This window comes from Pteropus medius, unplaced genomic scaffold (genome assembly GCF_902729225.1).
Source record: "Pteropus medius unplaced genomic scaffold, Ma_sr-lr_union100, whole genome shotgun sequence".
In the NCBI taxonomy this organism is placed as follows: Eukaryota; Metazoa; Chordata; class Mammalia; order Chiroptera; family Pteropodidae; genus Pteropus; species Pteropus medius.
Genome location: NW_024344374.1, coordinates 6,326,320 through 6,351,910, shown reverse-complemented (window position 1 = coordinate 6,351,910; position 25,591 = coordinate 6,326,320). Strand labels below are relative to the sequence as shown.

Below are 25,591 nucleotides of genomic sequence, written 5' to 3'. Positions count from 1 at the left end.
AAAATGTTCTGCTTCCTTCTTGGATCCCATCTGAGGAAGTTACCAAGTAATAGGCCAGTAAGGCTTATTTTTCATCTAGATTGTTAACCAAAATTAGCAAATTTAAATAAGTCCTTCAAGAATTTCAGTTACTTATCTTCTGTTTGCTGTCTGAATGTGATGATACCACAAATAGTTTTAGCCAGTGGCACAACCGGATTTCAGATTATGCTCCCTAAATTGCTTTCCTGGGTTCAGGAAAAGTATGGATTTCTTCCTCAAAGAATTGAAAATATGAAATCCATTATTTTAGAGAAAGAAAATAATTGTTTTTAGAGATTAGTGATTCGCTAGAATGTGTCATGAGGGCAGGAATTTTTGATATTTCTTCACTACTTTGTTTCCAGCGTTTGAGACATGATAAGATCTCCAAAATACTGATGAATAAATGAACGCCAAATTGTCACACAGATGGTTAGGTGGCAAACTTATACTGGAACCTCAACCTTCTAATTTTGCTAGTGTTTCTTCTTATTAGATATGTACCATGGTGAGAGAGAATTAAATTCTTTTTTTTTAGGTTGGAATTTTCTTGAAGACAGGTAAACATTTTCAGTCAGTTTAGGGTCATATTTGAGATTTACTTATATCTACTTGTATACCTTGCGTGTTTTATGGTACGTTCAGGGTATCAATTTTTAAGTCTTCTCTACATTAGACAAGAAAATTAAGAAAATTAGTTTTGGTGCTTCTCATGAAATACCTATTTCCTAATATGTCATATTTTGAAATGCTTTTAGAGACAGTAAGAAATTGCTATCCTTAATTTTCAGTTCTTTTAAATGAAGAACCAGCCAAGTGATTATGACTGACGTTTCAAGAACTTTATTATACCAGATAAATCAGTGTCAGCATTGTGAGTGACTTAGCTTTTTGTGTATGTACCTAAGTGTATTTTATATTTCCAGCTTCTACTTTAATTATTACTAGCTAGTTTATCTGAAACTCAAATGTTTCTTACATTCTTGGTTATTTTCTCAAAATATAGTAGCTATTAAAACATGATTTTTTTTTTAATGATAATCTTCCATATTAAACATATTTTAGTATCTTTCTGGGTTATTTTCCTATTTTAAGTGATTAGATTAATATAGAAAAACTCAAGCGTTTAGGAAGGACAATAATTGGCTTCTAATAATTACCATGCCTATAACTATATAGGAAAGAACAATACTGCATATTTAAATTAATTACGAAGATGAATTTTCTATTTGCTTGACCAGGGATTAGCAAAGTATAGCCTGTGGGCCCAATCCAACTTGCCACCTGTTTTTGTAAGTAGTTTTACTGGAACACAGCCATGCTCGTTCGTTTTCATACTGCATGCCTCCTTTCACTATACAATGACAGTTGAGTAGTTGTGGCAGAGACCATATGACCATAAAGCTTAAAATATTTACTTCTGGACCTTTACAGAAAAGTTTGCCTACTGCCGTGCTTGAACTATAGAATATATAGAATGTTTTTTCTCTTAAACTGAGTTGTAATTTACAGAATGAAATGCACAAGTCTAGTGGATGCAGTATAGTACATTTTGACAGATGTATCCACCTGTGTTTCCTAGTCCCTAAATCAAGACAATAACATCATTCCAAATGTTCCCTGTTGCCTTTTTCCAGACCCAATCTAGGCAACTGTTCTGATTTCTATCACCGTAGGTTAACTTTACCTGTTTCTAAACTTCATATAAATGAAATAAAATACAGTAAGTCTTCACTTAATGTCATCCAGTAGGTCCTTGGAAACTATGACTTTAAGTAAAACGACGTATAACGAAACTAATTTTACCATAGACTACTGATATAAATAAGAGTTAAGTTCTTACAGCATATTTCTGATCACAAAAACATCACCAGATTTTTAAATAAAGACCTAAAACATTTCTAATATTAAACATTGGAATAGATGTTTACATGCACTCAAGGAATACATACATGATGTATTTAAGAAAGATTAATAAAAACACGTGAGATAATTATTTTCCAATGTGTTTATTTCAGTTCAGGGTCTTGGGTGGCTGGAGCCTCTTCCCGCAGCTTAGGGCTCAAGGCAGGAACCAGCTGTGGACAGAATGCCCTTCCATTACAGGGTGTATCACACATTCACACTCACACTGGGACAATGTAGACATACCAGTTCACCTCACATGCACAGCTTTGGGATGTGGAAGGCAACTGCATTTTCCGGAGAAAACTCATACAGACAGACAGTGATCCCAGGTGGGAATTGAGTTTTTCCCCCCTCATCAATGTCATAATGAAACAACATTGAATGAAACAATGTTATTTGAGGACATGCTGTGTTCATACTTCATGTATGTAGTATGTGCTCTTGGATATCTTCTTTTACTCAGTAAAATAATTTTTAGATTCATCCATGTTGCCTGTATCAGTAGTTTGTTCTTTTTCGGTTTTGAGAGTATTCCATTGTGTGAATATATCACAATATTTAAAAATCTATTCTCTTGTTGGACATTTGAGTCTTTGCAGATTTTGCCTGTTATGAATAAAACTACTATAAACATTTGTGTATGCCTTTGGGTAAATGTATATTTCATTCTACACCATGCTTAGGAGTAGAATTGGATACGTATATGTTTAACTTGGTGAGAAACTGTCAAACTGTTATTGCATAATGTTGTACCACTTTAAATTCTGAGCAGCTTTGTATTAGAGTTCAGGTTGCCTCATCCTTGACAGCACTTGGTATTGCCAGTCTTCACTTTTAGCCATTCTGGTGAGTGTAACTGGAATGACTAGTAGTATCTCATAGTTCTAATTTGCATTGACCTGTTTTGAATCCTTTCATGTGCCTATACCCTATCCTGTGATTATTAGCCATTAACTTACCATCTTTTGTGAATGTTTGTTAAATCTTTTGCCTATTTTAGAGTAGGTTTCTTGTAGACAACATACAGTTAGGTCTTTTTTTCAATCCATTCTGACAATCTCTGTCTTTTAGTTGGTATATGTAGGCCATAAATACTTAATGGGATGATTAAATCAAGTATAGGTCCTCCAACTTAATTATTCTTTATCAAAATTGTTTCAGCTATGCTATGTCATATGAATTTCATTTAGAAATTTTAGCTTGTCAGTTTCTACAAGAGAAGCTGTTAAACTGACTGGGATTGCATAGATCGTTTATAGGGGGTAATTGACATTTCAATCATATTGAGTCATCTGTGAAATGAATATCTCAATTTTTTAGGTCTTCGATTACTTTTAGTGCTGTTTTGTAGTACTTGGTGTATAAGTTTTGCATGTATATTTTAAATGTATCCCTTTTTTTTGTAAACATAAATGGTATTTTTCTTGTCAATATATAGAAATGGTTTGTGTGTCGACTTTGTAACTTACAACATTACTATGTTATTTTTAAAATTTTTTCTTAGGATTTTTTTTTTTTTTACACACATGATCATGTCATCTGTGAATATAGTTTTATTTCTTCCTTTCCAATCTGGATGACTTTTTTTTCTTAACACAAAATTTAGGACGTCCAGTATAATGTTGATAGAAGTGACAACATCCTTGCCTCATTCCTGCTCTGAAGGGAAAACAGGCAGTCTTTGTTAGCTGTATGTTTTTCTTAAATGCCTTTTTCAGGTTGAGAAAATTCTTTTCTATTTCTCATTTGCTGTTTTTTGGTAACATGAATGGGTTGTTGACTTTAGATCTTTCAAGGCATTTGTACATTTCAGCTAAGTTGTTATGGGCATAAGTTAACAATATTTAGTTATCTTTTTAATTTCTCTTGGATATGTAATTATTTCCATGTTTTCAGTACTCTGATATAGGTAATTCATGTTTTCTTTTTTTTCCTGATTGGCCTAGCTAGAGGCTTTCAATATATCTGATCTTTTTCAAAATTCAGTTTGGAGTTTTATTTTTTGTATTGGTTAACTCTTCTATTTTATAAATTTCACTATTATTTTCTTCTTTTTGTTTATGTTGGGTTTAATTTGTTTTTCTTGATTTGGGATTTTTTTGGGAAGGTGTAGCAGCTTAAACCAACATTTATTAATTATTGTTAAGCTTAATCTCATATTTTCTGTGTGTTAGGAATCTGGGCATGGCACAGTTGGGTCCTCTGGCTCTGGAGCTCTCACCAAGCGCTATCAAAGTATTAGTAGGTGCTGCAGTCATCTTCTGAGGAAGAAATCTGCTTCCACCCCCACTTACCTGCTTGTTCTCAGGAGTCAGTTCCTCCTAGGCTGTTGAGCTGTGGACCTCACTTCCTCATTGGTTGTTGGCTGGAGGCTGCCCTCAATTCCTTGCCATGTTGGTCTCTTCATAGAGCAGCTTGCTTCAGCAACTTGCTATTACCAAGTAACCAAGAAAAGACAAAGTAAAATTTAGGCAGAAGTCAGTTCTTTGCAACCTAATCTCAGAGGTAGTATCCCATCACTTTTGGCTCTATTCTGTTGTTAGAGGCAAGTCACTAGGTGCAGCCCACATTTAAGGGGAGGGAGTTACACCTGGGTGTGAAGTACTAGCTGTGGAGATTAGGGACCATGTTAGAAGTCTGCTTACCAGAAGAGAAATTGCCGGGTGGTAGGGGTAGTGCATATGTCAGGTTTACTAGATCCAGATTACTACTTAGTAGTGTATGAGAGTTAGTATTGCTACAAATTTGCACCAGCACTTAGTATTTTGCCTTAGGATAATCACTGAATGCTATAAATCTACCTTTAAGCATAGCTTTAGCTGCATCCTCAAAGTGTAATTGTTTTCTATTCATTTTTATTCAAAGTAGATTAAAGTAGAAGGAATGATATAATAGAAGTTTAAATGAGTGTACAAATTCCTTAAAAGACAGAAACTATCGGATAACCAAACTGACATGAGTTGGAAAGGATCCCTTCCTTTTTGAAGAGTTTGTGTGAAATTAGTTTTATTTCTACCCTTAAACATTTGGTAGAATTCATCAGTGTAGCTTTTTGTGGGTGCATTTTTTTTGTGGGAAGGTTTTTAAATTATGAATTCAGTTTTTTAAAAATAGGTATTGTACAATTCAGATTTTTAAATTTCTTTCACTGCATCCCACAAATTTTGATATGCTAGGTTTTTATTTTCACTTAGTTCAAAATACTTTCTACTCTTCCTATGATTTCTCTTTTGACCCATGATTTAAGTATGTGGTTTAATTTATAAATATTTTGAGATTTTCCAAATATCTTTGTTACTGTTTTGTTTTGTTTTGTTTTTTTTCTTAAATACTACTTGGATCAGAGAACGTACTTTATATTATTTCAGTTTTTTTACGTTTCCTGAGACTTGTTTTAAGGTCAAGTATATGACCTGCCTTTATGAATGTTCTATATATACTTGAAAAGAATGTACAGTTTATTTTTGGGGGGGATGTAGGGTTGTATAAATGTCAATAGGATAAGCTGATTGAAAATTTAAGTCGTCTATATCCTGAAAATTTAAGTCTTCCATATCCTTAGTAGTTTTCTTTCTGTTTGTTCTGTTAATTACTGAAAGAAGAGAGGAATAATGAAATTTCCATCTATAATTGTGGATTTGTTATTTCTCTTTGCAATTCTATCAGCTTTTGCTTTATGTATTTTGAAAGTCGGTTATTGGATATATTCACTATTAAGAATGTTATTTTTTTGATGAATTGACCTTTTTTTTTCATTTTCAGTGTACATCTTTGTCTCTAGTGGTAGTTGCAGTTGAAGCCCACTCTCTCTGATGCTAATATAGTCATTCCAGTTTTCTTATGATTAGTATTTATATGATATATCTTTCTTGTTCTTTTCTTTTAATCTGTGGGATAGGTTAAAGAATGGATGTGCCAAAGGAACAACAAATAGCAAGTTGTAGGTTGTAATCAGCTTGAAGAACTAGATTTCAAAACAATGCCTTCTCTTGCTTTCTCTTTGCTCACTCTGATAAAAGTGAGCTGCTATGTTGTGAGCTACCTTATGGAGAGGACCATATACAGAGCAAATACTGCCAGCAACCACTTGAGTAAGCTGGAAGCGGATCCTCCATTTCCTCTATTGAGCCTTGAGGGGATTCTAGCCTGTTAGAGACTCTGAGCCAGAGGCCCTAGCTAAGCCATGCCCAGGTTCCTGACTCACAGAAATTAAATTAAAAAAAAAATACTTGTTTTTTTTTTTCAGCTGCTAAATTTCGGGGTAATTTGTTATGCATCCATACATAACTAAATCAACTACTTAACTCTAAATGGTGAATAAATATGGAAAAAATAAATAATAAAATAGCTTATTACTATCCAAGTAAGATTATGTAAGTCCAAATATCTTTTGGTTGTAAATTACTATGCATGTGACTTTTTTATATGACCACATTATCTCTCTAATAGCTTACCATAGTTTATACATAGTTTGATTTTTCCTTTATAACAGTTTTCCTTTTTCTTAGTGTACTAATGCGGTGAATTTCATTGATATCTTATTTTTAAAATTTTTAAATTTTTAAATTTCAGTACATTCATGTACCACTTAATGTTTCAGACAACAGTGGACCACACATACAATCATAGTCCCATAAGATTATATTGGAGCTGAAATATTCCTATTGCCTAGTGACGTCATAGTGCAACACATTACTCACTTGTTTATGGTGATGCTGGTATAAAGAAACCTGCCTTGCCATTTTATAAAAGTATAGCACATACAGTTATGTACAGTACATATTATTTGATAATGATAATAAATGACTTACTGGTTTATGTATTTACTATACTTTTTATCATTATTTTAGAGTGTACTCTTTCTACTTATAAAAATAAAAGTTTGCTGTAAAACAGTATGGTGTATTATCACTGGCAGCCTCATACATTTATCTCATGTTTACCATGTCTCTTGGTTGCATCATTCTCTCTTGTGCTTGGTTTAATCTTGTTGTTTTGTACAGTAACATGCTGTACAGGTTTTTATCCTAGGAGCAATACACTATACCATATAGCCTGTGTGTGTAGTAGTAGTCTATACCATCTAGGTTTGTGTAAGTACACTCTGTGATGTTTAATGACACGTTTCCCAGAACGTATCCTTGTTGTTAAGTGGCTCATGACTGTACAAACTTAGAAAAAGGTTGCAGAATAGTTCGAAATTTTTTATATAACCATTTAGTGGGTAGGTAACATTTGCGCAGTTTTTTTTTATACCATATTTATTCATTTTCTCTCTATATTTTTTCTGTAGGTATACATCTATCTGTCTGTATATGTATATATACATTTTTGGTTCTCTTCTGAATCATCAATTGGTTAATGTGATTGTCAGCTAGGATTCTTCACTATTAAATGTCTGATTTTCCCTTCATAATCAATAACTTGTCAGGAGATTCTTTAAAACTTCATTGACATATTACTTTACTGTATTTATTTTTAACCCCTAAATACTTAAGTGTATTACCTAAAAAATGACATTTTCTTATATTACTGTAGTATAATTACCAAATCAGGAAATTAACATGAAATAGCTCCTCAGTGATTCATCACTGACATTTCAAAAGAATATAGGCATGTTATTGTACAGGATGTTTGTCACTTTGAGTTTATCTGTTCCTTCATAACTATTTGGGTCATTTATTTTTGGCAGGAATACCACAGAATTGATGTGATGTTCTTCTAAGTGTATTGTATCAGAAGGCAAAGGATGTGCTTTGTCCTATTACTTGTAATATTAACTTTAATCACTTGGTTAAGGTTGTATTTAGCAGGTTTTTCACTGTAAATTTATGTGTTTCCCTTTGTAACTAATAAGTATTTGTGGAGTGATACTTTGAGACCCAGTTAATATGTCTCTTCTATCTTCTGTTGATGGTTCTTGCCTGAATTAGTTGTTATAATGATAGTTGCAAAGTGGTGATTTTTCTAATTTTATTTTTGGCATCAAGATTACACTAGCCTCTTAAAATGAACTAAATAACTCTTCATTCTTTTGCTGTTTTGTGGAACAATTTTTTTCTTGAAACTTTGGTTGATCTCAACTATAAGCCCATCTGAGCCACTGTTGGGAGTGGTGGGTGGGAGGTCTTTGTCTATTATTTCATTACCTTTAATTCTTACAGTTAAATCAAGTTCTCTGTTTCCTCTCATACTGATTTTGGGATTTTATATTTTTCTAAGAATACATTTGTTTCATCATTATTGATTTCATAAGTTTATTCTGCAGTTTATATTACTCATGTTAATTTTTAATTTCTATAGTCTTTAGTTATTTCTTCTTTTTTTATTCTGAATTGTTTGTTTCTTCTCCCTTGATCAGTTATGCCAGGGGCCCAGGTTATTAATGTTTTAAAAGAACTAGCTTTTGGTTGTTAATAATCTTTAGTTGATTTTTCAGTTCTCGATTTCATTTTCTAGTCTTAAATTTTCCTTCCTTCATGTTCATTTGGGTTTGAATTAGATAGTTAACTCTTATTTTCTAATTTTCTATTTCTTGATAAATGTATTTATAACTATAAATTTATCTTCAAGTTCTAAAGCTGGATCCTAAGATCTAAAGTTTTGGATTTTTGTTTGCATTTTCATTATATCTAAGTATTTTTACATTTTCCTTAACAATTTAAAAAAATTTTCTTTCAACTCAGGTGTTATTTAGTGGTTTTTAAAATCTAGTTTAGAAACATTAGCTACTCTTGTTCCTGTTTGTAATTTTACTGTAGTCTGTTTAATATATTCCTATGGATACTATTGAAACTTCTTTTATGAACAAATACAGGCGTTGACAGACTGTGACCCAAGGCCTAACTAAAGCTCAGTGCCATCGGTTTTTATACTAAAATGGTTTTTATACTTCTAAATGATTGGAAAAAATCAAAAGGTTGTTTTGTGACAAGTGAAAAATAGATGAGATTTAAATCTCAGTGTCTATGAATAAAGCTTTATTGGAACACAGCCATGGTCGTTTATTTTCATATTGTCTGTAGTTGTTTTTCTGTAGTTGTGACAGAGACTGTATGGTTCACAAAGCCTAAGATACTATTTGTTCCTTTAGGATAGAGTTTGCCAACATGATACAATGTCTGTTTTTATAAACGTGTATTCTTAGCTGGATGTCTGGTTCTGCATTCAGTATATCTATTAGCTCAAGTTATTGATTGTATTTGTTTTTTTTCTGGTCGTTTTGTATGTTTGGTCCATTGGTTTCTATGAGGGATTGATTGCTATTTCAGCTCAACTGCTGATTTATCTTTTTTCTTTATACTTCATTATGGTAATGATCCGGAATTTAACTTGTGAATATAATAGACATTCTCATTTTTTGCAGGTCTCAACTTTCTTTTCTTTTTTTTTTTGGCAATATAAACTTCACCAGATATCTGATCACTTTTATTTTTTATATCTCTTGCATCATCTTTTAATTTTGTTTTTCAATGATTTGAGTACTTTATTCCAAAAAATTTATAATATGTATCTTTGTGGCAAATCTGGTGAGGCTCTGTATCTCTGAAAATATTTTTAGGCAAGAACAGAATTTAAAAAGGCCTTCTTCCAATTTGTCCCCTCAGTGAGACTTTTGGGTTCTCAGTCAGAATGTGTAGCCACTCATCTCCATCACTCACCACATACCAGTTCAAGTTGTCCTTCAACTTTCTTAGGGTTTTTCTCTCCTTATTTTGGTTCCTGAAATCTACATCTCTCTCTAGCTTCTACAGTTTCTCTGTGGTTGATTTTGAAGATGGGAGTTAATAATTCATGCTAGTTTCAGACTTCAGATCAACCTGTTTATTACTTAAATATAGCAAGTATAAAGGACATTGGGTCAGACAACTCATGCTAGTTTCAGGGTTTAGACCCACCTGTAATTACCTAGTATGGTCAGTACGAAGGACTATCACCCAGATATGTTATTGTGAAATTTTAGAATTCTACGGATGAAGAAATGATTATGAAAGCTTCTAGGGAGGAGAAAAACAAGTCAGCTTTAAAGAAATGAATGTCAGACTGGCATCTTACCAGCCACACTGTGTTCTGGATGAAAATTGGACAGTGTTGATAATTTTCCTAGGAAAAATAATTTTTAACTCGGAATTCTTTACTCAGTCAAATAATTAATTATAAAGGTATAATTATGAAGATAGACTTCTCAGACATGCATGGACTTAGAAAGTTTACCCTTCTATCTACCACCATTTAGGTAAGTTATTTAAGGCTGTACTCCAGCAAAATGATAAACTTTTAAGGACAAAGAAAACAAGTTCAAGAAAACATTGAGCCAATCCAGAAGAAAAATGAAAAGAAGACTCAGGTTAACAGCTATTTAGATGGCCTAGAAAGCATTCTAGATGACTCAGGGGGAAAGGGGGTTTTAGGAAGGAGATCTTAGGAGGAAAAAGTGGGACTAGTGGAACGAATAGTGTCATGAAGGTTTGGGGGAAATTTCGATGTAATAAAGGAAAATAGTTTAAGGAAAATAAAGGCAGTTAAAAATGTCATGGTAAGCAGAAAATAATAATAATAATAATAATAATAATAATCACGGTCTGTGAACCAAACTAGCATGTAGCATGTGATGTTAAGAAATTGTTAGAGTATAAAGAATCCGTTGATCTTGATTCTAGGAACAGCCTTTTTCAAGTGGTCCTATAGTTGTAGCATTAGACCTTAGAGTAAAAAGTGAAGCGTGGCAGGATTACATTTCCTTACATAGTCATAAAAATGTAAATGTTGTTTATTGATTTCCAACTTTGAGTCAACCTTTGGACAGGACACGAATGGACAAAGCCCAGAATGCTGTTGTAATAACCATATGTAATAACCATAAACAAAAATGAAGCTGGCAGAGTGAGGGAGGGAGAGAACAGATTACTAGCACTAATAGCTTTGTCTTTCAAAATGGAGACTCAAGAAGTAATGTCAGATTGATAAAATGAGCAATAAAAATTTAAGTATAATGTTTAAAGTTCAAAGACACTTATATAAGAATTAAAATTAATATCATATTTCATACATTGAGAGGACAGAAAAAAGAGGAAGTGTGAAAGATAAGTTCTAAAGTTTTTACATTAAACTCACATTAAACAAACTTATTTTTAAAGTCAGTAACTCAAAAGTAGTGGTATAAGCATATTATTTCGGTTATAGGTACAACCATTAGAATAACTAAGAGTGTTTAAAGATTGAGATATGGCTGGAGAGATTCGCTTTTACCATATAAACTCCTTTGTAATATTCTATTTGTTATAGTGCATGTATTTGATAAAAATGAAAATTAAATTCATTAATAAAAGTTGAAGTAATTCAACAAAAAATAAATTCAGCTGTCTATATAGAGAACTCTTTCAGTGTTGTCCTCCTTTTTCTCCTTCAAAGATAACGATTTTATTAGTTTTGTCTTTACCCTTCTAGTACCTTTTTATGCAAGTAAAGGTAAATACACATATTTTTCTTCTAATATAAAAGCATATTTAGATGTACTATTCTACACTTTGAATTTTTTTTTTTTACAAAACCATAGAGAATCTTCCTCAAGGTTCCCCCATTCTAATTTTTTAACAGCTGCTAAATATTTTGTGGGTCTACAAGTTATTAAGTTCTCTATTGATGGACTCTCATGTTATTTCCAGTATTGTGCTCTAACAAACAGTTCCTCATGGATAATCTTGTACATATGTCATTTCACGTGTACGCAGGTATGTCTGTGAAGTAGAGTCCAGACATGGGATTGCTATTATTATCAAAGGTTAAAGGTGTCTCTAGGTAAAGAATAACAGACAGTACTATTTTGCACAACCCAGTTCTTGCCAAGATTGTCCTATTGGACTTTTGAATTTTGCTTGTCTTATTAGTGAAAAATCTTATCTCATTTTAGTTGCATTTCTTTTATGAGTGAAGTAGAGTGTGTGTTTATATCTTTGAGGACTATTACTCATTTCTTTGGGAAGTTGGTTCTTGTCCTTTATTTTCTTTTGGCTCAGTCTTCTTTTTAGTTTCTAGAAGCCTTTTAAAAATTAGGGAGATAAATCCTTTGTCTATAATGCATTGCAAATATTATCCCCATTGTACCATTTGATTTGCTTGTGAAACTTTCTGCCACAGACACTTTTGATATTTGGATAATTGGATTTATTATTATTAGTGGTGGTGGTGGTGGTGGTGGTGATGGTGTGATGGTGATGGTGGTGGTGGTGGTGGTGGTGGTGGTGGTGGTAGTACTAGTAGTAGTAATATAGTTCCAGATGTTGAGTCATAGGCCCTCCCATTCAGAGTTATAAAGGAATTCACTTAGGTTTTAATACTTGTATGATTATTTTTCACGTTCAGATCTTGATTCATTTGACATCTATTCTAGTGTGTGGTGTGAGGAGTGGAGTCAGCTTTTTTTTTTTTCAAATGGCTTCTTGGTTGTCCAAATGCCATTTATTATAAAGTCCATTTCTCCACTGTAAGCTGATGATAATATGTCGGTACTTAGCTGTTGCTAATTTAGTATCATGACCGTGGGTTATTCTGATTGTCAGTTAACCTGAGATAGAACACTAGGCAGAGGAGGAGGGAAACTTCCTTTTAAGTAATAAAAGCTGCTAAATCCTTTGTATTTTTGCATGTAATCCTCACAACACTATAAGGAAGATATTCGTATTTTTTTCCATTTCACATCCATTTCACATGTGGAAACTGAGGTACAAAGATACCAAATAACTCATCCATCACATAGGAAGTAGTGGAACCAGGATTTGAATCCAGAGGGAGTGACTCCATAGCCTGTGATATTTAACCCATTTAACCCTACACCACCATGCCATGTCTGATTTTGCAGAGACAGCTGGGAGCCTCCAGTTTTCCCCTCTTTCAAATCCATTGCTAATGCAGCAGCAGCAGCAGCAATGGCTGTGGAAATTGAACCTTACCAGAAGTGCGTCTGGGTTCTCTTGCCTTACCAGAGAACTGCAAGAAAAAGACTTGCTTGGCCATCTGGGCTTGGCAAGTACAGAAAATAGTAAATGTAGCAGGCTGGAGACTGCTTTCCTTAGAAAGTCTGCTTACAACTTTACAAGGTTGGCCTTTGGTTGGTATACATTTTTTTACATTGATATGACTTGTCTTTAAATTGTAAGAGTGGCTCATTGTGCCTAGACTATGTAAATGGTACAGTTAACTCTTTCCGATAGTCTAGAATTTTGGTACGAGGCTTAGCAGAGGGTGTCTGTGTGACCAGCCTCCAGTAAAAACTTTGAGCAGTGAGTTTTTAATGACCTTCTCTGGTAGATAACATTCCACATGTGTTGTCAGAATTCCTTGCTGGAGGAATTAAGTGTGTCCTATGTGGCAATACTGGGAGAGAACTCTTGAAAACTTGCACTTGGTTTCCTCCAGATTTTTCCTCAAATGCCTTTCACTTTTGTTGATTTTGCTTTGTATCCTTATACTGTAATAAGTCTTAAAACACAGCTATATGCCAAGTCCCATGAGTCCTTTTAGAGAATTAGAGCTGGTCTTTAGGCTAATTCTAGACACTGACACTAAAAAGTGATTTGGGTGGGCAGTAGAGTGTGTGTGTGTGTGTGTGTGTGTGTGTGTGTGTGTGCGCGCGTGCCCGCGCGCGCACGCGCACGCGCACGCACATGTGAGTGGGGTAGACAGATGGAGAGAATGAATGAATGTATATCGAATTTGAGAGCTCTATAACTTTGGGCGGTTAGGAGCAACAGCAGCAGAGACTGACACCAGAGGAGAATTTCCTTTACATGCAGGGGAAATACTGGCAAATTACCTGGTTTATGCTCAGTCACTGTAGCAGACAGGAACTTCATTCAATAGCTAGGCTGCTAGTGATGACATGTTGGGGCAGTAGCATCAACAGTCAAGGAGCAGTAGTAGTAAATGAAGAGAATCAAACTTTTTAGACTCAGCTTACACTCCTGAGATTTTAGAATTTGTCATTCAAGAGAGGATTCCTGCTTAAGAAAATAAGACGTTTTCTGAGAAGTTATATAATAGTTTTGGGTGAAAAAAGAAATAGCCAAATGTATAACCTGTCATAGATTTTAGCACCTCTCTCAATTATTGATAGAATAAGTAGACAAAACAACATTCTGTTCACCAATACTGTTCTTGTCCCCTGCCTCCGATTAAAAAAATGCATTTTATCTCTATCTTGCTAGGTATCAGTATATAAGAAGTCCTTTTAAAAGGAAACTTTGCATATCAATTAGAATATTAGACCAATTTTGCAGAGTATCAAACCTGTGGTATTACTATAACTTAATACCCTAGGTCAAACAGGTGATAAGTGACGGGGCCTGGATGCAAACAAAGGTTTGTTTCCAGAGCCCATGCTCTGCTTTTTACAACATAGTATGTCTGTTGGCTTTAGGAAAATTAATATTCCGGACAATATTTGATTCATAAAGTTCTCTTATGTTTGGAAGTTGGTTTTTTAGGGCAGATATAGTATACCATTTTATTAGAATTAGAGATGGAAGTATAGCTTCCAGTATGCTCAAGCAGTAAACTATATTGGTAGTTTCCCTAAGATAAAAAGATTAGAATACAACCCTGTTTTTGTGATGCATTGAAATTTCATCTGTCAGGGCTTATAACCATTCACTGTGAATGGTTATAAGCTCTTTCCTGAATTAAAGAAACATGGAAACTAGCCTAAGGTCATACAATGTAGCTAATATAAAATCCAGAAGTGCTTGCAGATTACTAAATGATGCAAAAGAAAATTTAAATTAAAAAAAATTTTTGTTAACATTTTGGGATGATAATATATTCAATAATAGTAAATTTTCATGAAATGTATTTGATTGAAAGACTCAGCTATGGAGGAGACAAATATTGGCAAAATTTCAAGTTCATTATTTTTCAAAATGAAAATAGCCCCTTTCTTTCTGATTGAGTAATATTTAAACATGACAAATACAAAAGAGAAAATAAACGCCAGATATAATCCCTTTTAACTTTTAGTTGAATTCGCTTTTAGACTTTTGCTTTTATGCTTATAGTCTATGTCATCTTTATTATTATTTTATTTTTACAAAAGTAGAAAATACATGTTATAACTGTATATCACTTGTAATGTGAACAAGTGTTTTGTGAATTTATATCCAGGTTAATAAGTATATGGTGCTTTATAATTTTAATAACTACCTTGTATTTCATTGCACAGATATACTATAACTCACTTAACTAATCTTTTACTGTGAAAACAGTGGTTGATTAATATTTTGGCAGTTTAATATAGTGATTAAAAGCATGGACTCTGAAATTGGCCTACGTAAGTTTGAATCCTGACTCAAACTTTTTATTTGTAGTGTGATTTATGTAAGTTACTTAAATTCATTTGTGCCTTCATTTCCTCATTCGCAAAATATCAGACTTTCCGACACTCTGTTATAAGAAATATAAAAAAGTGTTAAGTTTTATTTATGAATGTGAGAAGAGGGATGTTTCAGTGATTGGCTCAGGAAAGAAAAAACAAGCGTATATATATTTCAGAAAATAGTTGCCAATATTTAAGTATTACCACTAGAGCAATACATTTTTTAAGCATGATAACTAACCAAAACTGAGACCTTTGTTACTTTTATAGGACGTAGCTATGCTTTCCAGAATTCAGATGATCACAATATTCTTTTGTTAGAAATAGCATTTGTAAGCTGTTTTGTGACCAGAATTGTGTCTTTTTCTATAGCCATAGTGGAAGAGAGAACATTTTCTTTATGGTTAGAGATCTTTCACAAGCAATTTATAAGGGCCTGTAGTTTGAAAGTTACACACTAATATTCTATTAGTTATCACTTTGATGAAAAAAAGCAGTTGAAAAAGGCTGAAAACTTAAAATGCAGAAAAAAAAGAACTAGAATATTTTTGACACCTTAAATATATTCAGTTTTTGTCACAAATAAATTTTAAAAAATAGCACAGGTGTTGAAATAGGAAAGGCAATATCTGAGTCATTTCTCTATTACTAGCTGTGTGACTGTGGACAAGTCACTTTTCCTCTCTGCCTTGATTTCCCTATCCTCAAGGTGGCTTCTTTTCTATATCCTTAGTTATAGGACTTCTGTTCATTTAGTCTTCAAGTGGTTCTTCAGGTTGATCTATATTTTAGTTGCAGTTTTAATGCAGTCATGGGAGGAGGCAAGCACAGCATCCACCCACTCCACCATCTTGACTGGAACCCATAGAACTAGTATTTTTAACGAATAGGATATTAGACGTATTTTGAATCCACATTGGTCACCATAATAGTACTCAATGCCTAGAATTGTGTGAAGATTAGAGATATCATTGATTCTAAGGCATACTTTTTTTTTTTTAATATATTAACATTTTTGACATAGGGGTGCATCTTAAAATTGATACTGTATTATCATTTAATTGGCAGCACTTTTTTTTCCTAGATGTTACTTTAAGTTTTATGGGTCTGATTTTACAGAAGCTTCTTAGATTACATGAAATATGTATGATAAACCTCATAAAATAGTACATGGCACATAACTAAGCAATCAGTAAGTATTAGTTATCCTTAGTTTGTGTATTTTGCTCTTGTAAAGAGTGATTACATACATATGTCTTTATATACAGTCCTAAAATAAAATGATGTCTAGATGTGGAATTAAATAGATCAAAGCGTTGGTATAAATTATTGAGAGGAGATTTGTTTATTAGACTGAGAAACAGGTATGTGTGGTGAAAAATAAACCATTTACCATAAAAATAAACTTAAATAAACCATTAATTTTACAGTTTACTCTTTGACTTATGTCAAATAGTCTCTCTGATGCTTAGTTTCTTTGAGGAGTAATAATACCTACTTTGCAGAATTGTGACAATTAGAAAATATGTATACAAATTTTAAAATGTGGACTAGTGACTATAGGGCGAAAATATTTTTACATTGAAGCCTATTTGGGACACCAGAACATCTTCGACTTCTTTCTTTTTGTCCCACCCCACATCTAATTCATTAGCAAACCTTTCTAAGTATATTCGAAATGCAGCCACTGTCCACAGTAACTGCTAGTCCCGTGGTCCCTCATCTGGATTATCATCATAGTTTCCTTGCTGGAGTCTGTGCTTCCCTCCTTGGGAAGGAATATTACAGACTATTAACACAACAGCCAGAGTGATCCTTTAAGAAGTAAATCGATTACGTCACTCTTCTATTACAAACTCTTTGTCCCTCATTTCACACAGTTAACATTTTTTAGAATGGCCTTCAAGGCCCCACATGTTGTGACATGCCCTCCCAATCTCTAATTGTTACCTCCTTGGCTCACTCCTTTTAGTCACAATTGCCTCCTCACTGTTTTCTAGAACATGTAAAGCATTCTATCTCAGTTTCTTCTGCCTGCAGCATTGCTCCTTCAGATATCTACATAGCTTATTTCTTATCTTCTTTAAGGCTTTGTTTAAATGTCACTTTCCCTTAAATTTTTCCTTGACCACCTATTTAAAATCCTAATTCTCCTCTTTATCCCTGGCTGCTCCTTATCCTACTTTTAAAAAAGCACTACTATCTATGGTCATGCCACCCTAAACAAGCCCCCACGTCTGATCTCGGAAGCTAAGCAGGGTCGGGCCTGGTTAATACTTGGATGAGAGACTACCTAGGAAGACCAAGTGCTGTAGGCGTAAAAAGTAAAAAATAAGGGATTGTAAACTGACAAGGTCCTTGCAGTCTGTGAGGTCAACCAATGGTTGCCTCACCTAAAAAAAATAAATAAATAGAAAATAAAAATAAATTAAAAAAACTTATGACTTTAAAACATACTACATAATTTTCATAATTTCAAAATTATTATTTTCTTTCTTTTGCAAGATTGTAAACTCCATAAAATAAGGGCAAGGGTTTTTGTCTGTTCACTGGGATTTTCTCCACAGTTTAAAGACCTGGCTCATAGTTTGGTGCTCAGTAAATAGTTGTTGGATTTGTTGAATGAATGAATATTATTGCTATGACAAATATACAAATTGAATTCAATATGCTGTGCCTACATAGTAAGAACTAAATAAATATTCAGATAAATGGCATTTTGGTTAGATGTCATGAATTAGAAGGCTTTTGGAGGAATAATTTGCTAGTTATTAAAAAGTATTATTAATGTTTTATTGCAAAGATGCCTACAGAAAATGAAGACAATCAAAATAATTTTATTGAAATTGTGTCATAAATAGAGGATTTTAAATATTGTTACACTTATACATTTAAAGAATTTGCCCCATGTTTAACTACTACCCTCAACTGTCATAAAATCTCAACATTGGTAGCCTTGGAAAGGAAAGTGTTACTGATGAGCAATTCGGTCACTGTTCTTTATTTTTGGGAGTAACTAACTGTTCTTTAGGAAATATGTTTAGGGATAATCACACTCCTTTAGTAGATGGAGTATTGATGTGGCTCAGCTTTTGTAGGGCTATGATCACCAAGTCATTTGTAAAGGTAGTTACCCTTAGTCTTTGGATTTTTAGATGTGTTTTGAGTAACAGGAAGCTGTGAAAAGTTGAATGTTAACAAAAAGCTAAATGTTTAAAAAAAAAACTGAACATATTTGGAGATATCATATACTGCCTCACAATTTGAAACCCTCACCGAATATTCAGTTTATTCCTTTATCTTTATAGTTATTCATTTTTTAAACAAAAAAGTTTTGAACATAGTTTGCACCCAAAACATTATAATAGGTTCTGTGGAGGAGGATATAAAGGTGAATAATAAAGAGACCATAATCAACAAGTGTTTATAGGATGGTGAGAATCTACATAATATCACTTTTATTTCTGTGTATGGAAAAACATAGTAACAGAACAAGATTAACATGAGTTTTCTGCTAGAAATTTTATAAGGGGGACTGACTACCTTGGTTTCAAGGTAGGATGTGGATATTATTTTAATATTTAAGATTTTTTTATTTAAAAGAAAAGTTCTAGGACCATGGAAAATTAAGAAGTTTTTTTGATAGCCTCTTTTTTTGTGTTCATAGTATCTTGATAGACTAAAACATGATCTCATTCTTGAATTTCATGTCCATTTTAGGTATGATCTGAAGTTTAACCATAAGTTAATGGTTTATTTTCAGAATTTTCCTTACATGTTATTTTAGTGGCCATTTCTTAATTGTATGGATTGGCTTTTTTCATATTAATAATCTTACTTAATGCTAAATAAAACCACTTTCCATCAGATTTGATAATGAAACACTTTATTTGTGCTGCTTAATTATAGTATTCCTTTGGTTTGTTGGCCCTGTGTATTTAATTATTCTTCAGTAGGAGAGAGCTTCAATAATTGATACTTGAGTCAGTGAGGCTGATTGGTGTGTTGACTTAGCCAGAGAGCTAACAAGTCCACACAACAACTGCTACACTTGTGTAAATTTACTGTGTGTTTCTAAGGAGACCGTTGATCCAGTGTTGTAAATGCACCTCCACTACCCCTATAATATCCTTATTATTTAGCTCATAAAACCTTTTTTATAATGTTAATCTGCTTACCTGTGGTACAGTCTTTTTTCTCTCCCTTTTTAACAGTTTCCTTCTTGATAATCTACAGTCACTCATCCAAGCAAGCTTTCCATTTATTAATATCTTCATTCTACTTATCTTTTATCCATCTCTTAAACCATAATCTCTTTATCACAGCAGTCAGACTTTATGAGAGAGAGACTCAATTTTACCTAGGTGTGCATTGCTCTTCCTTTACTATAATAGAGAATTACCTTTCAGATATTTAGTTTATAAGTATTATTTTCAAAAATACTTTTTGTTTTGTACCGAAGTAGTCTGTAATTATAGGTACTAAGTGTTCTCAGGAGAATTTATGTCTAGGAAAGAAAAGTTTTGTTTTTTAAAAGAAGAGAAATGTTTTAAGTAATACAGAACTAATTGTGTTTTTCTCATCTTTTCCAGTTTTACAAAGTAGTGTGACTCTTGGTATTTGAGCTTTATAATATAAAAAAACACTCTTTATTTTCCGTAATTTGAAAATGAATTCTTGGGTGGAAAAAACTTGGCCAATAAATTGTGATTATTAGAATATTTTTTATGACTGCATTTTCAAATGTAAGCTTCTTTTGCTCTCTTCATCTTTTGTTTTTCATATCCTGAAATTATTAGGGTCAACAGTTACCAGTTTTTTTTAAGTATTTAACAATTATTTGGGAAATGTGTTATTTATTCTATCTGATGAATGATAAACCCCATCTCTGATGTAAAATAGTATTTCTAGATATGAAATTTTAAGATCAAATATTTTAATTTTCTTATGTAATAAGGCAATAAAAATAAAAACAGCCATACCAACCCTTTGTTTGCTACTGTAGGGTTTGTTTTATTTATGCATTATTTTAGGCATGTTCTTTTTTAAAAGCTCTATTACTTTCTGTTACTATCTATTATTATAATTCTAGTAGAATTATCACACTTAAATGGTTTATTTTGAAGATTCTGCAGTGTTCACCATTTCTTTGTTAAATGATAGTTTATATTGTGTGGATACATTAACTGCAACAGGATGTTGCATTAATTTATTTAAGATGCCATATAAATTAAATTAAAATTTCCAATTTTGTTTGTTTGAATATTAATCACATTTTAGATTAAATTTTTCTTTTACATTTAGAAGTCCAAATAGTAATCTAGAGGTTAAGAATAAAGTTTTAAAAAATCTGTTAAATGAATTATTCTGTTATACTTTCCTTATTGAGTTGTCTTTTCACCATGAGAGAAATTAAGCTAACTGCAAAGTTAAGGGACACAATCAACAAAAGACTATCCTCATTTCTGATACCAATTATGTTTTTCTCGGAGGTTTCCAAAACCACCGTCAGGTCCCATAATCTGTTACAAGGACTTACAGAACTCACTGAAAGTTGTTATACTTATGGTTATTGTATTCAGCCTCCAATATCTTTATTTCAGATATTATTAAGAAGACCTACGCTTTAAGTGAGGCTGTATTTCTCATCTTTCTAGAAGTTAAGATTTTCAATTTTATTTCATCTTACAAGCTTACGTAATTCCATCCTCTGTCCCAAGTGTCCCTATAAACTAGTGAAAGAACCAAAAGGAATAATTTCTAGATGTGTAATACAGGAATTGGTTAAATAATTGTATTTCTGTCTTGCAAACACATTGGTAGTTTTTGCTTTTTTTCTGCAAAGACTAAAGTTGTTCCTTACAGAAGTGGTAATTATACCTAAACATTAAATATCTATTGTAGCACTGTTGCTTCTCTAATATTTGTAGGATAGTTTGGGGATTATGTTTCATAATCTAATAGATCAAAATATTTGTTCTTAAAAATTGACCTAAACAAACAGTAACATTTTAAATAAGTTGGTTTTAACTAATTGTCCTTCCTAAATGTAAATTTTTAAATCTTGATAATAGGTCTTAACAGTTATAATGAAAAAGCTTGTCTGACTTGTCTTTTGGCATTAACTCATCAGCTTTAGAATTGGTGAAAACTCTTAGCTGAGAATACATTACTTAAATAGTAGTCGTTTAAGAAACAGTACACATTAAAGACCATTTTGAAGATTAATGGATTAAAAAATCATTGAATATAAAGGACTTGGCCAGTATAGAAATAAGTCAGGATTTTTAGGGAGTGTTGCACAAAATATTTGCATGCAAATACATAAAATAATATTACATAAAAAGTCAGGAATTTTAGGAAATGTTGCACAAAATATTTGCATGCAAATACTTAAAAATATATATAAACTTAATATACTTAATATATTAAATATACTTCAAATATAATTAATATATCAGATGTATTTAAAAATATACTATAAAAACAATGTCAGAATGCAACCCCTAAGTATGATTTCTGGCACTTCAAATGTAACATCTTGGAGGATTGAGTTTAATCAAAAAAGAGTGCAGAATTATGCTCCCAATTATGTGGTGGCAGTTCTGTTTTTTAACAACTATCACATAGACGTGCAGTAATTTTTCCGTACCTTCCTTTAGCTTTTGTGATTCTTGAGGACTTCTCCTTAAACGCCTTGATATTCAGATGAAGTAATATTAACTTCTAATATTTTTAGTAGTAAATGTGGATCATTATCTGAGACTCGTTTTATTTAACAGAATATTTCTCTTCCTTTTCAGCGGGGATCTGATGAGCTTCTTTCTTCTGGCATCATTAACGGACCTTTTACCATGAACAGTTCTACTCCTGCAGGTGTGTATGGTGAGTTTTCATTTTTTCAAAATAAATTTATTGTCATAAAGTTCATATACATGAAATTGATTTACCGCTCTCTTAAATTTTAAGGATTTATTTGGATCTAATTCCATAATTTCTTTTTCAGTCGATGTTCTGTATGTTACACAATTGTGTTGAAACTATCAATAAGCTAGTGACCCTGAACAATTGAGGAAAAGAGCTAGATAAACTCTTGTGTTGAATGATGATAGATTTAGAATAGAAGTATTAAAATTTTAAGGTGACATGTTTTTTAAAAATTGAAACATAATTCACATTCCATAAGGTACCACATGATTTTAAATAGTTTTGAAATTTGGAGACTTTAAAACAAATTGTAGAAGAGTAATACTGGAGGGGGAGAGTAAGCAGTTAAGAGGCTGCTGCGCTATAGGGTATCCTACAAGGGATGGTAATTTGTACTATAGCGGTAGCAGTTGTGATGAAGAGAATTAGAGAATTTACAGAAGGTGAAATTGATAGTATTGGTGAACACTGTTTGGTGATTAATGTTTGAATGAGAGATATCATTGATAATTTCCAGATTTTGGACTTGGATAATTAGATGGTGGTACCACTCATTTATATTAGAAAATATAGGAAGAACAGAGTTGGACAACACGGCAGGTTCAGATTTTTACGTACGAGTTTGAGTTCCTGTGGAACATCCAGATAGAAGTGTCACATAGACAGTAGGTTCTTTTGGTCTCAACAACATGAGAGAAATTTGGATGTGAATATCATACAGAGCTGAAGCCATGAGAGTGAAGAGTCTCAGAAAAAGTGAGATTTTTATACAGATGTTTTTGGAGTCACAGGCAGTTGACCTCACTTTCCAGACCCTAGAGCTACATGGAGTTTGGGAGAGTGAACAGCCTTTATGTGAGAACTCTGTAAGAGAAGTGGACCAGGTTCAGTTAAAAGATGAAAAGAAAATTCATTGAAGAGATTAAGAATGTATGAGAGTTGGTCAACCATGGTACATTGCTTTAGGGGACTAAGTGGAAAGATTTTGTAGACAGGGCAGCAACGGGGGTTTGTTCATGTAGAAGTGTGAATAGAGTAATACAGGCATGAGACTAAAGTAACTTTATCAAAGTGGAGCTGGCATCAGGATTACATGGAGGACTTGTTAAATCGTGGTTGCTGAGTCCATCTCCAGAATTTCTAATTAAGTAGAACAGGGGTGGGTCCTGGGAATTTTCATTTCCACAAGTTCCCAGGTAAAAGCAATGCTGCCATTTGAGGAACCATAATTTGAGTACTAAAGGAAATGCTAGAATCTGAAGTTCCTAAACCTGATTATCCTTTTGATAGGATGGGCTTTTTACAAAATTTCTTCCCTTACTCTCCAGAGTTACAGTACCTCTAGAGTGGGTCCCCTGTGTTTGTTCTTATTTTAAAAACTGAGGTTGGTTAGTTTGTTTGGTCATCTTTACAAATTAGTGGGATGGATGACCAGAAAGACTTTCACCTTGGATGATTGATTAATTAGGAAAAGAAAAAAGTATGAGATGTGAGTTTAGCAGACAGCAGCAGTTTATTGTTTTGTTTTTATGTTTCAAATTTCTTGTATCCTATTTCCTTACAGGGTTCAGTGTTTCTCTTCCTGAAGCACATCCTCTTAGTGGCTATTTCAGCAAAGCTCTATAAATGGTAACCTTTCCACTGACTGAAAATGTCTGTTTCATTATCACTGTTGAATGATAGTTAGCTATTTAGAATTCTAAGTTGATAGTTATTTTCTCTAGAATAGTACTTTGAGCATACTATTCTATTATTCTTTTGGCTTCTGTTATTGAGAAGTCTATTGTCAGTCTAGGTAATTACTTTGTAAGATAGTATTACTTCCTAGCAGCTATTCTTAACATTTCTCTTTTTTATTCTGTGGTTTCATTAGCTTTGCCTAGGTATGGATAACAGATTTTCAGCTCTGGATGCTCACTAAAATAGTTTAGGAAGCTTTGAAGAAAATACAGATGCCTTGACCTACCTAGCCACACCACTTCCAAAATCTCTGTGGGATTGGCTCCAGGCAGTCAGGGTTGAGACCATGGCTGGAGATTTACTTTTATTTATCCTGCTCAGTAGTGACTCGGTTCTTCACAGAGTTGCCTCTTTTGAGAACTGTAGTTAGATGTGTATAGGACCACCTCATTCAGTCCTGCATTTGTCTTAAACTATATTATGTTTGTTGTCATCTCTTTCTCCTTAAGGTCCTGTATTTTGGATAGTTTTCTTAAACTTCTTTTCTGATTCCTCATCTGTTTAACTTTGTCTAATGTGCTGTTTAATTCTTCTACTAAGTATTTTATATCAGTGCTTATATTTTTCATTTCTTTATGTTCTATTTGATTCATTTTTAAAGGTTACATAGTTTTTATAAAATAGAATCCTGTTTTCTTATGGTTTCTATTGTTTTCTCTTCTAATTCTTTAATCATTTAAAACAAAATTTTTATACTTCACATTTTACAATTTTGGAGTTCTTGGAAGTTCTAATAGTCCCTATTTTTTGTATCTGCTAATATTCACTCATGGTATATTATTTTTCCTTGTGCAGATTCATAATTTTTGGTTGTGAGGTAATCTTTAGCTGAATTGTTTTTTTCTTCTGTGAGAATCTCCAGAGTAGTTTTGTGTTTGCACTGCTAGACTTTCTAGGGTATCCCTACCCCTTAACATGTTCTAATGCATGTGTTAATTTACTGCCTTGGGGATTACTGTACCAGAAGGAAAGAGAAAATTTAGATATTCACATTTCTCTTATCAAAATCCCTAAACAGAGATTGGCTTTCTTGTTATATACGTCTGGTAGATGGAAAATTTTTAATTTACCTTTCACTGAGGGGATAGCCTGCTGAGGGGGGTTTGGCTCTTGACATCTGGAAATTTCACTTTTTTTTCCGAGGTATTCTATACATTATAAATATTTTTGTGATATTTTATTTAATATTTGCATTTCTCCAAAAGTTTGCTACCTATACTGTTCATTTGGCTGCCAAGCTGCCAGTCAGTGGGAGAATGTGGGAATTATTGGCCAGATGCACATAAAGTACAATTTTGTTTATCACCATTCTATTTTATATCTTGCAGTAAATCCATAAATTCACAGTTCTGAATTAATTTAACTTGCAAAGTTTCTTCTGCATGTATAAATGATAAAGTGATAGGTGTTAATATGTTGACTCCATTAATAGAACTTTGCAAACAGTTAAATTATATAAGTTTTATCAGCATCTGCTAACACTAGAAAATCAGTTATTTTCCAGTAATGGTTTAATATTGAATCCTTTCAATAAAATCCCAGTAAAGCTTTTGGGAAGTCATTCTATCAAAAGTGAAATATCTGACACTAATGAAAATTCAGTGTCAGAAGTTTAGCATTAAAGATGAA

General features: G+C 32.9%; 1 protein-coding gene across 7 annotated transcripts in view; it reads left to right on the top strand.

The window, feature by feature from the left end:
- PTBP3 (polypyrimidine tract binding protein 3) overlaps window positions 1–25,591 on the top strand; it is an 88,384-nt gene that overhangs the window by 4,886 nt on the left and 57,907 nt on the right. For 4 of the 7 annotated variants that reach the window (XM_039870733.1, XM_039870730.1, XM_039870727.1 and 1 more), the window contains one exon: window positions 22,099–22,180. In XM_039870733.1, coding sequence (XP_039726667.1) covers window positions 22,150–22,180 — 31 coding nt within the window. In that variant the 5' untranslated portion in view covers window positions 22,099–22,149. Of the gene's footprint in view, window positions 1–22,098; window positions 22,181–25,591 lie in introns of those variants that run through there. The other 3 variants (XM_039870728.1, XM_039870729.1, XM_039870732.1) reach the window with 2 other exon arrangements.